The sequence below is a fragment of the Lingula anatina genome, chromosome 1 (genome assembly GCF_051362555.1).
Source record: "Lingula anatina isolate TDL-2025a chromosome 1, LinAna3.0, whole genome shotgun sequence".
Classification (NCBI taxonomy): domain Eukaryota; kingdom Metazoa; phylum Brachiopoda; class Lingulata; order Lingulida; family Lingulidae; genus Lingula; species Lingula anatina.
In genome coordinates this window covers 55,509,232-55,521,698 of record NC_141767.1, presented here as the reverse complement: position 1 = coordinate 55,521,698, position 12,467 = coordinate 55,509,232, and the positions used below count along the sequence as shown (strand labels likewise).

The window sequence follows — 12,467 nt, the reverse complement described above, 5'->3', positions numbered from 1 at the left end:
TTGCCAATTTTGCTTCAGACTTTTTAGTTTGTATGATGTAAAAACTAGAAATGTTACATAAAATCAGTTATTTAAGTCATTTGTTTGAAACGTATCGTATTTCAGTTAATATGATTCAAATATTTACTGAAAGAAAAGGTCAATAAACTGCTGTAAATTTTTATGTAACATTCTACAAACTTGAAAAATTAAAATGCCACACACATGGATTTCCACATATTTATTGATGTCACACTTGAGTGACAGTTACAACTGGTGACAACACTCTTTTTCCTAGTCACCTATCCTTTAAATACATGTATAATGATAGCAATTCACTGAAACATTTCCTTTTACAGAATTATATCAGCACTAAATCTTCCTGAAATATTAATTTACAGTAATCACAACTGACATAGTGGTGGTGTATATTCATAAACCAATAGAGAAGAGTTCAGTTCTCTAATCACAAAGTTCTAGATATACCATGGTTTTATGGCACAACTATCTTCAGAATCAAACTTTAAATCACAATAGTCTTGTGAGACTGATGTTCCCCAAAGAATGCAGGAGAAAGTGGAATAATCTGTTTGACAATGTCACATTATTCTGTTTCCATGCCCTCCTTGATATCACCATCTGAATCATACTGAAATGGACACTATGTTACAGTAAAAAAAATAAATCTAAACAAAAAAGCTCAAAAAATAATACACCAATAACAGAATATTATGAATGGTAAATGTAACGACAAACTATAAATAGTTTGCTTAACATAAGCAGCGGGCAACACACAATATCCGTTTGTGCAGGTTATATTCTGACAAGTCCAGCTAGCCAGTATATACAGGTCGTCTTCAGCTTGGCAAAATGAGCACCTAATTTCTAATTCCAGTTTAACATCGAGAGATGTGACAAATTAGTTATCAAAGTGATGAGCCAAGTTTTTTACAACTACAGACAACATGGAAAGAAATGGAAAATGTACCTTTGCAGTTTTACCTATGTTCTTATCTCAGTTCTTATCTCCTTCAACACGCACAAAACTTCCAACTTTGCTACAATTCTGAATAAGACTTCACAATGAATTGACACAGTTGTGCTAATGTCATTAAGCATACCTCTAGATACAAAAAGCTGCAAAGCTTTAGTTCTGATTATACATTAAATTGAGTGAAGCTTTACCATACAAATTGAATAAGATTAGTGACGGCCTTTCCACCTAATTAATACAGGTAAATAACAACAATAATTAGAATAGTTTGACACTATATGTGGAACTTATATCTAATGTTTCAGGTATAAATAATGATATATGCTATCTTCACATTAATATTTAACTCAGCATAGTTCAGATACCCCAGGGCCCTTTATTTAAATACCACCCTTCACATGTCCATTGTAACACTTGCCCATTCTATGGAGAACTTCAGTGTCCAAAACCAGTAATAGAAAGTGTTCACACACAATACATGTACATTTAACAAATAACATTTGCCAACCTGTACATAAAAATCACTTTGATACAGAGAAATTATATACAAGTCTTGTTATAGACAGTGTACTACTTCAAGAAACTTCTTAATCACCAATTTGCTTCTACAATACACCTTTTAACTCTTACTGTACAAATAAAGTGGTTGCACATTATATCACTATGGAAAAAATGCCCTTATTTGGTATCTGCCTGGATTCATATGGGCATTTTCTTCCAATTTCACACCCATTTTTTAACTCCATGGCCAGTACTACATCAGTATTTATCACACCAAGCTGAAACTCCTTCCACATGATGACAGTTCACTTCTACTGGTGTTGTAAACCTATCCCACAATTCACTACATTTGCACAAGTAATGACTGATCCATTGACACATAATTCACATTCTTGTGCAAACTGATATTTGACATACACATGATAAAGTGGGGTGGTGAAAATTAATAATAAACTCAGTCCAGTCTGCTTTATATGCACATGATATTTTGGTTCCTGGTGTAAGCGAGATCAGACACCAGCGATGAGATGCCCATGTCCAATGTACAGTCATAATATACAGGAATATTGATTGGTCTGTGCCTGAAACAAAGAAGCAGCAAATATAAATACACTCCACAGTTGGTTCATGTACAACCTAGTGGATATCAATATTGGTAAAAAGAGATATTACAACCCTTTTGTGAACAACAAATCTAAGTCGAGTACTGACTATTAATGAGTTATAAACATTAAAGGGATAATAACTCTTTGTTTTGGCCAAAAAATGAATTTTCCTGGAGTAAACAATTTTCCAATACTTACCAATGGTTAACAAACCCATTTTTACATTCAAAAATAGTCCCTGGTGTTTTTTCTAAAATCTTTGTTTTTTTGTTACCATCTTTCCAGAGATTATAACAGAGTATAGCCATCAATGGAGGTCATGTAGTCTAAGACAAGCTAAGATATCAGAATAATAGCTATAACTGCTGTTTTTGTGGTAAAACAGAATATATTATATTTCGCAGTGTTTTTATTGTGAAATATAGATCTCATACAAAGAGTTATTATCCCTTTAAAGACAAATTAAGGTTTTCACTTCACTTTTCCCAAGGAACAAAAGTAAATTATTGTTTTTTTTTTAACTTATCATAATCATCGTACAAATTCAAAGAACTTAAACAGTGATTAGAAGGTTAAAACATTTGGAAGGTCTCACCTACATTGTTTTCTCTCACAAAGCACCAAATGGGTCATTTGGTTGCTGAGGACTTGGCTGACCAAACGCATTCATCTGTGGAGATGGTTGCATGCCCATTCCCATAGGCTGCATGCCCATTGGCTGCATGCCAATACCAGGGGCCATTCCCATTGGCCTTGGTTGCATGCCCTAAAAGATAAAGAATAAATAACGACACAGCCATTACATAAACATTGATTTTTTTTTTTTTTATAACAGCAAAAAAGAATACTAAATTTATGTTATAGAGCTCATTGCAGCGAGTCACATTCATGTGGCTTATTTGTTGCAATGGGTTTTTCTTAGTCATGTTTGTTCCAGGGCAACTGGAGACAAATCGTACATTACCATATATGGCTGCATTCCTGGCTGACCATATCCCATCATTCCTGGTGCCATCATGCCAGGTTGTCCCTTAAATAATGAAATGAGTTTGAATTTTTTTTTTTTTTAAACAAAATTTCTTAGTGATAATAAACAACCTGTTAAAAATAAACCAATTGCCTAGTTCTTGGTTCTCAAGAGAGCTAGCAATTGTGAACTGTAACAATATCTGAAATTGAAATGGTTTCAACTGGAGCTGTTGAGATTTCCCCTAACATATGCTTACCATAGGAACCACATTAGGTGGCTGCTGCCATGTGGGTGGTCCAGCTGTAGTGCTGGCTCTAGGAGGAGGCTGCCAGTTGGCACCACCTGTCTTCTTCTGTTCACCTTTAGGATTCCACTCATGCTGTGTTCTAAAAGGAAAGGAAGGGTATCTAAATGGTTGGTGTGAACCCAATGTGTTGATAAATATAACAATTTTTCTAGATTTGCAAGGACAGTGTACAAAAATGTTTTGTGAAGCAATATAATTTCTATATTTCCAAATTCCGATAAACATAAAAACTTTTGTCTTTAAACCTTTGCTGACTAGCTTTTATGCTGCAACTTTTTTTACAATGGTTTCACAATCTGAAAAGTCAAAGCATATATATATATATATATATATATATATATATATATATATACTTTTCTTTGTTAACTTTAATTTGAAATAAAAAATGTAATAATTAATGTTACAAACTAATAAATTTTACTCTACTTTTTTATTTGATCATGTTTAATGCTCAGATTTCCAGCAAGTTGCATTAGGCTGGTGTTCACATCTCCCTGAATGAGTTTCTCATCTCTCTTCTCTTGGACTGGTGCTGTGGACTGTGGCTTCAAAACTTCACCAAAACCATCAAAACCTTAAAGCAAGAGGTATGTTTTGCCTATTAATAAACACTGTCAATTTTGATTTGGACAACAACCAGTGGGGTCCTGATGCAAGCACAAAGTAAATTTCTGTTAATACAGCAATACTGGCACATGCACAGCTGCTGCAGATATCAGGACACCTATTCAAAGTTAGGTGGAGAGTGTGACTACTTTCTTTTATACATATTTTATTTAAAACATGTAAAAGTAATCCATGTTTTATGGTTTACTGAAATCATTTTGACTAACACATTAATCATATTCATGTACTGTCATACATAATGAACATGAAATTATAAGGAAAGTTAAAGGGATAATAACTCTTCGTATGAGATCTATATTTCACAATAAAAACATTGTGAATAACTCATAGAAATATAATATATTCTGTTTTACCACAAAAACGACAGTTATAGCTATTATTCTGATATCTGAGCTCGTCTTTAGACCACGTGACCGCCATTGATGGCTGAACTCTGTTAAAATCTCTTAAGAGATTTTAACATGTTAAAATCTCTTAAGAGATTTTAACAAAAAACCAAACTTTTTAGAAAAAAAACAGGGACTAACTTCGAATGTAAAAATGGATTCATTAACCATTGGTTAGTATGGGAAAAATTGTTGTTTACTCCAGGAAAATTCATTTTTTGGCCGAAACGAAGAGTTATTATCCCTTTAAACATAAAAAAGCATTCAAGAACGAGCAAAGAAGTCATATATTAAAAGTGTTAAAACATGACATTTTTCAATTCAAGCCAGACTTAAGCAAAATGCATGTGGAATATCTTTAAGCAAGACAGGCATTGACTATGAATTTTAGAGCGTTCTACATATAACCCTCTCCCAAATTAAGCATAATCACCTTGTTCAGCCTCTACAGCACCTAAAAGGAAGGGAAATAAAAAAGGAAGCATTTTTACAAAAGAAATGTGAAAAGGTCAGGCCCAAGCAGGTGAAGAAAAAACTTACTAATATAATGAAAGACTTCTAATAAAGCATTTGTTACTGCCATTTACTTAGCACAATATTATGACAGGAATAAGGTAAAGTATAAAGCTATTAATGAAATTAAACTAGTCCTTATCAAACCACAGTGCTATTTAATAAAATCATTTCAAATATAATTTATCATGATGCATTCCTTAACTCACAGTAAGAATATTACATAAAATCTTCCCTGGAAAATTTCAATCACAACAGTACTACAGTCACATTCAAACAATCACACGAACAAATAACTAATAAAAACACAAATACTATGAATCATACAAATCAAATAACCTGTTGTTGAGTGCCTATCAAACGAAATGGTTCTGTATGGAGGAAACATTCAAGTGTGGTACTTTGACAAAAAATCTTTCTAGAATGGTGCTAAAAAGAAACCCATACTAGCACACTGGAACTTATAGTACTTGATCTATAAACAGAGAAATATCAAATAGTTCAAACATAATATTCACAGTCTATTGAACAAAAGAAGTCGATAGATATTCATATAGATAGACAGATACCCCCTTTTGGATCCGAATAAGCTGACAATATCTTGGCATGTACTACAGAAAAGGAAAATGAAACACATCAACATTCTAGTGCTTTGGCTTGGAATATAAGTTACTTTTAAATCAAAGAACATCCTGTCATAACTTAACTGGAAATGTTCACAACATCAACACTAAAAACAAAGTTCAACTAAATACTTCAATATCCAACCATCCTCATCAAAAATAACTATGGTCAAATGCATGAGTGGAAGTAGATTTATAAAAATTGGTCCCCACCATATCATACCATATAAACCACTGTGCTTTTATTTATTATCTTTTTGAGCACTAATATACACAAATGTCAGTTTTGACTGATGTCTTCAAAATATTCATCTAACAATCACAAAATTTGCACATATGATTTTTATTAGTGGTTTAGAAGAATACCAAAAAGAGTACATATTATAATTAAGGGTAATGCATTTAAAATGTCTCTCTGTTATTTGTGGAGACACACTGACCTGCTTTGGTTGTTGGCTGGGCAGCGGGTATTGGAGAGAAGATCATCTGACCCATTGGAAAGTTGGGCATTTCCATTTGATTTGATGCTTGCAACACAACAGAAGCAACTTGAATTATCCAACGTAACCCAATGGCTCTTGTACTAACTAACTTATATAAATATTATACATATATCAAGTTTGCAATTAAGTACTACATTTTGTTTTTGTATCTAGCCAAACTCTTAGATGAAGCATGTCGCTAAAATATTTATAGTACTCAATTCATGAACAATACTCAATATAAACAAAAAGGGAGAAAACATCTAGCATGTCTGTCTCACTACTAACTACAACACAGGTGACCAACACCTTAAATTGTATTAACAGCTGGTGAAACAGAAAGAGAGGTAAAAGAACTTAAGATCACCAAAACCTAGAATGTCTCCTTACTCCAAACTGAAAGGAGGAAACCCAACAATACTACTGGCACTATATTAAAAAAAAAAAAATAAATAAATAAAACATGTTTAAATAAAATAAAATTCCACAAATTAGCCACCACCCTACAGAGACATGTTGTTCAGTTGAAATGTGCCATGTTGTGCCACCAACCTGTTGGGTGTGTTGCACTTGGAGAGGTAGAAAAGAGCAACTCTCCTGCAAACAATCCACTTGCTGCTTGGAACAAAGCCATGTATGTTAATAAAGAACACCATTCTTTTTAAAACTAAGTGTAAATATCATTATCATGCACAGAAGGCATTTACTAGGTTTTGATAAATGATACCTTAATAAGATTTGTATTTTATTTGTCAAATTATTATGTGGCACTATCAAACCCCATTAAAATAATAAGATGCTCCACTTTGAAAATACAGCAAATATTACAATCTGAATTACTATATGCCCAACCTCTAAAAAAATTTTCAGCACACAATTTTCAGGTTTAAACTCCAGGGGAACTAACCTGCACTTTGAGCAGCAGGGGCTGGGTCAGGTGCAAACAGCAAGTCCCCAAGCTGGTCTAAGCCAGACTCCTTCTTAACAGCTAACATAAAATACAACTCATAACTGTGAACAATGGAAAAATTCCATAATAACCCACAGCCATTTTGGCAAAGACCATGAAGCAATGGCTCATCACTTTTTTCTCCCAGAACCGAAATCTTTTATTATTTGACTTAACTAGAATAAGTCAAATTATATTATTACTAGCTATACAATGAAGGTCCATCCCTTCTCCCCTTTTAGAGAAATAATGAAAATGAGATTATTTGATGTATAAAAATATTTGATGTCATACTAAGAGTATGAATATACATATGTAAAGGCAACCAATTTTGATAATTGGCAATTGTCAGATTAACATTTCTTTTACCAACCTGGTGCTGGTTCAGTAGGAGACATAGTAAACAGCAAGTCTCCTGTTACAGAGGGGAAAACTTTCTCTTCAGCAGCTAAAGAAATGAAATGACAGTAGAAGGCACACAAGAAATTCATCAAGTACTAGAAAGTTGCACCATTCAACAAACAGAATAAATCAGCCAAACTTTAGGACAGCCCCTGAATATAACCCTCTAAAATGACATGTATCTGTTCACCAATTTTTTCAAAAACATATGAAAAATCTCTATCAACAATTCATATTTTTTACATGAAATTTCATTATAAAATGGATTAGATGATCAAACTGTATCAAAAGGAAAAAATTGGAATCCACAAGAGGCTCCATAACATTGGAGACCTAGTGGTAGCTTTGCTGGAGAGGGCACAGCAGGTGGTGGTGGAGAAGAAGGGAAAAGGAGCTCTCCTGGAGAGGGACTGGCTTCCCTGGAAACTATAAAGAAAAGCAAAATATAGATAAAAAGCAGAGAGAGAGAGAGAGAGAGAGAGAGAGAGAGAGAGAGAGAGACTCTTATTCTCAGATATATCAGCCTTATAATTACAATGATGTTCTGGTCATTCAACTAAAGAACTTTTCTCTGAGAAAAATAGAACTTACAAGAATCAACTTCTTTGAACTACAATTTTCTGCCAAACACTAAGTACAAGACAAAAAAATATCCCAAACACCCAAAAGTGTACAAGTAAAGCTATCATAATTGGTACTCAGAAACTGCAACTCGTAATCAACTAATTTTTTTTTTTTCATATAATTTGGCAAGAAAGAAAAAAAAAAGAATAAATGGCAAGTGTATCCTACAACTGAATCAGCTGGTCACTTCTAAAAAACAAGGAGAGGTGCTGAATTTACTGTTTTGCTTAAATAATTCATTAATTGTGAAGTCAGAGAAAAGGAATGACAGTAGAGTAAAAACACAAAAAGAAAACCATGTAACTCTGAAGCACCGACCTGTTTTGATCTGAGGAGATGCAGGCCCAGGTTCATTTACAGCAAACAAGTCCTTAGTTCCTATAAATTTTAGGTACTATTGCATAACAATGCACTCAATTTGACTGCTTCAAAATAAAATTAAGAAAATCAAAAACCTATGGTTTTACAATAAGTCAAAACATTAAACATGTACCCTTGCAGTCTGAGCTATTTCTCTGAAGTTGCAAAAATACTTTAAATATATCCAAATCAAGTAATATATGAAAGTAACATACCACAGAAGACCAGTTATATAATTTTATATAGTTCTTTAGTCCATTATCAGTGGTTCTCCCAAAAGAGACGGATCAGCATTACTTCCGGTAGAAATGTCAATTCTACAAAACTGTTCCATATATAATTCCATATATAAAGACACACCAACCTGCAGTTGGGGTGGTAACTACTGGGCTAGCCTGCTTCTCTGGTGCCACTATAACATCCAAGGGGTCCTGCTTAGGTGGAGCAGCTTTAGAAAAACATGCTATTTTATCATTTTGCTGGCTCAAGCTAGCATATTTAATGGTATAGCTAAATGATTTGCCTTAGGTGTTTGGTAAAATTTCATGCTGGACATAATGGACATAATACTAACAGGAATGATATGAAATATATACATACAATTAACAAATTCATGTGCTGGCATTTTAAACTTCCTAAGTTTTGAAAATTTTCTTTTTAAATATGGACACTTCTATTTGGAAACTATATGGATGATAATTCTGGCTAAATTCTAGTCATGTCTGATGGGAATTTCCTCTTCCATCAGAACCTTAACAACTGCCTCAATCCATAGATACAGCATTTAATACCACAGAAATACAAGTAGTTCTTCATCCACTGTTTGCCATATCAAGGTATACAATTAATTTTCCTTTGCTTCAGGTTTTTTATATCATTAATTTCTTTCATAAGTGCAAATATTTTCCAACAATCAACAGGTGAGGTGTACTATCAAACACTATCATACACAAACACATTTTACATACATTCTACACACTAACTGCATCATTACAAATAAACCTAAACATTTGTTCCATCTTGATCATAACATAATGCGCACAGTAGACAAACTAAAACAAGAAACTTGAATGTACATCGACTTTTGTGCATCAACCCCACTGGTTAACATTAAGTGTACAAATAAATATAACACATAAGGTAAATGTATTAAACCATTATCATTCATTAATACACAATTCTTCCTGTCACCAAAGGAACATGGCTAAAATAAACACCTTTTAAGTTGAGTTAGTGTAAAGACAAGACAACACATGGTTTTACAAACATGTTAAATATTAATTAAGTGAAAAAAATTGAACAACTGCATTATAAATTAAACACATAAATTTCAACTTGGCAACTGGATGAAAGGACACCACAAATATTTGGATCTGTGATGTTGTTAGATTTGTCTAGATTTCTGCAGACAAGAGTGTTCATGTTAGCAAAAATTGTTTTTATAGATTTATAAAATTCATCAAAAGGAGCGTAGTTAGTTATTGTCTATAGAAAACTAACAAAATCTTAAATCAGATGTTCATCACTCCAGATGCCAATTTTAACAAATATCCCACAAATAACTTCTTTTCTTGACGTGTTATCTGATTGTTAATAAATTAGAAGATTCACACATTTTAAGAACTACAGTGTTTGCTGCCCTGAAAGTTGAAAACCAAAACCAATACATACTTAATAGGTAGATATACACACAATACTCACCAGGTGGGGGTGCAGACACTGCCCCCAACCCCCCCATGGGGATCATGCCACTGGAAGTGGTACCTGGACCAAATACATGCAAAGAGACACCATGACAGAGAGATGGAAGTGAGATGTTACATGCAATTGCAGTACTGCTATGGAATACTTTACTGCGGAAAATAAAAGAATGGAAGACCAGAGAATTTTCTGCATAAAAAATAAAATGTACAGACTATCTATGCTATTTATCATTTTAATGACTGCTTTTTGATATCTCTATATAACCTGTTTGCAAATCCTTTCCAATCTGTGGTCTTTGAAATATTTACAATCGACATTAATTTTACCATCTCCATTAGTTTTTGATATAGCAAAATGGTAGAAGTTTTTGCACCTTATACCTGGCTCTTGTGGGTCACTTAGTTGCCACGTTAAAAAGATAAATTATTAATAACAAACTGTAAATAATATTCAAAGCAAGATTTAACCTGTTCCTTGCAAATGGAATACATTAGGATTATCATGGAACCACAATCAGACTTAAATTGTATAAGAGGTTATCAGGTTAAATCCTGTCCCAGTTATAGCAGAAAGTGATTCTCAACTTTAAGAAATGCTACCATCCCATGAGGTTAAAATTTCTTTGGCTTTTCATTAATTTAGATAGGAATAGGAATTATTTCAAATTAATAGCAAGAATTCTTAAGCTTAAGCATGAACGTAAAAGAATCAAGGTAGCAAACCTCTCCAGTCTTCCATCTTAATTTTCACAAAGTTGGGTAAATATTTTAACATTTAACACTGAGTACACGAGCAAGCACTATTTCATTATCCATATACTAATTTAGTAGGTGAGAGTGGTGCAGTTTTAGTGATCAAAGGAATAGCTTTGGTGCACTTATCAAGTAAAACTAAACCCTTCAACCTTAATAAAAATATTTCCAGTCAGATAAAAATGCACCCCAACACCAATTAGTTTTTTTTTTACAAGAATACAAAGCCATTCTTTTTTATTAGCTATTAGTAACTGAAGTAAAGACATGAACAAAGGTTAAGTTATTAAGATGAGCATAGAATATACATGTAGATGGCTGCGCCTGTGTAGATCAGCAGACAAGAACAGTACCTGACTGGGGGCCACTTGCGGAATTTCCAAATGCTGCAGCAAAACCAGCATCTGATGCAAATGCATTGTTTGATGCTGGAGGCTGATTATAACCTGAAACAGAACCAGCCCATGTCCAATATTACAAAAGCTTATCTATTTCCAAAACCAAAGTCCACATAATATTGTGATGCACAGAGCTTACATTATAAGAGGACAGTGTTTCTAGTTGGCTGATTATGTTACTGTGCCAATCAATCTGCACAACTCCTAATAATTCTCCTATATTCTTCTTTTGTCCTTATAATCAAAGTCTTTATAAGTGGGGGTAATATGTATCTGAACATATTCAAATTGAAGCCCTGCTGAATTTAATATAAGAATGTTATCATTCCTATAAGACAATGTTTAATGCCATATCTTACTTGAAATCAATGGAAATGAGAAAGGACATTAATACTAATGCCTGACTAACAAAGTATCTGACAAACTTTCAAAATATTACATAAGGTCAGCAGTATAGACTACTAACCTGCACCCCATGGGTTGGTCTGCGGAGAGCCAAAAGCATTGTGCTGAGGGGACGACATTGCCATTGCATTTTGAACAGTAGCTGCAAATGGGTTTCCACTTAATTCTAGTAAATCATCACTGGGTCGCTGGCCGTTTGCACTTCCTGCAGGCTCTGACCCAAACAGATCTGCGGATGTTGTGGTTGTCGTGTGAGCTGTGGATGCAGCAGGTGGGGAACTAAATAGATTGCTCGCAGAGTTGGAGGATGGCCGTGCTGGGGAAGCTTTGGAGGCAGCAGCTTGTTCTCTTAATTTCTGTTCCTGGGAAGAGAAAAGGATAAAATAGTGTTAATCTACAAATTGACCAAAATTTCTATTAAATCCTAAGTGTAACAGATAGCACAGCTTTACTTTGTAGTACAACTATTCTACATAATTGTCAGTACACATTTTTCTTATACTTCACCATATCCCTTTGTATTTTCTGTATTTTATAAAAATCTCAATAGCAGATGTAGGAAAGAAAGGAACAGGCCACACAGAGTAATGCAAATCCATCTCTTTTTGGTTTAACACTAACAAATTACATAATTCATTTCTTTTGAAGTAGGTGGTTAATAAATGTATGATGTCTAAACTAGCAAAAGCTTTGAAGCATGGGCAACTATTAGAAAACACACAGCCGACATATAATTTAAGAACAACTTTTACAAAATGTGCCAAGTATCAAAATCAAAACTGCATTAATGAACAATTGGAAGGAATTTTTCAGAAAAAATGCTAGACATTAACAATGAGCAAATCACAAATGATCACACAGCAACTATCAACAATTTATTAAAAAA

The 12,467-nt window shown here is 33.6% G+C and overlaps 1 protein-coding gene across 10 annotated transcripts in view; it reads right to left on the bottom strand.

The window, feature by feature from the left end:
• Positions 1-205: 205 nt before the first annotated feature.
• Positions 206-12,467, bottom strand: part of LOC106155057 (phosphatidylinositol-binding clathrin assembly protein) — a 30,288-nt gene continuing 18,026 nt past the window's right edge. For 2 of the 10 annotated variants that reach the window (XM_013529665.2, XM_013529668.2), the window contains 17 exons: positions 11,643-11,943; positions 11,132-11,224; positions 10,024-10,086; positions 8,687-8,770; positions 8,281-8,340; positions 7,672-7,764; positions 7,310-7,384; positions 6,895-6,975; positions 6,540-6,602; positions 5,946-6,032; positions 5,452-5,493; positions 4,803-4,823; positions 3,783-3,930; positions 3,306-3,435; positions 3,044-3,109; positions 2,679-2,845; positions 206-2,055 (listed from right to left, as the gene is read on the bottom strand). In XM_013529665.2, the coding sequence (XP_013385119.1) occupies positions 2,690-2,845; positions 3,044-3,109; positions 3,306-3,435; positions 3,783-3,930; positions 4,803-4,823; positions 5,452-5,493; positions 5,946-6,032; positions 6,540-6,602; positions 6,895-6,975; positions 7,310-7,384; positions 7,672-7,764; positions 8,281-8,340; positions 8,687-8,770; positions 10,024-10,086; positions 11,132-11,224; positions 11,643-11,943 (1,563 nt within the window). In that variant the 3' untranslated portion in view covers positions 206-2,055; positions 2,679-2,689. Of the gene's footprint in view, positions 2,056-2,674; positions 2,846-3,043; positions 3,110-3,305; positions 3,436-3,782; positions 3,931-4,802; positions 4,824-5,221; positions 5,358-5,451; positions 5,494-5,945; positions 6,033-6,539; positions 6,603-6,894; positions 6,976-7,309; positions 7,385-7,671; positions 7,765-8,280; positions 8,341-8,686; positions 8,771-10,023; positions 10,087-11,131; positions 11,225-11,642; positions 11,944-12,467 lie in introns of those variants that run through there. The other 8 variants (XM_013529666.2, XM_013529669.2, XM_024076739.2 and 5 more) reach the window with 8 other exon arrangements.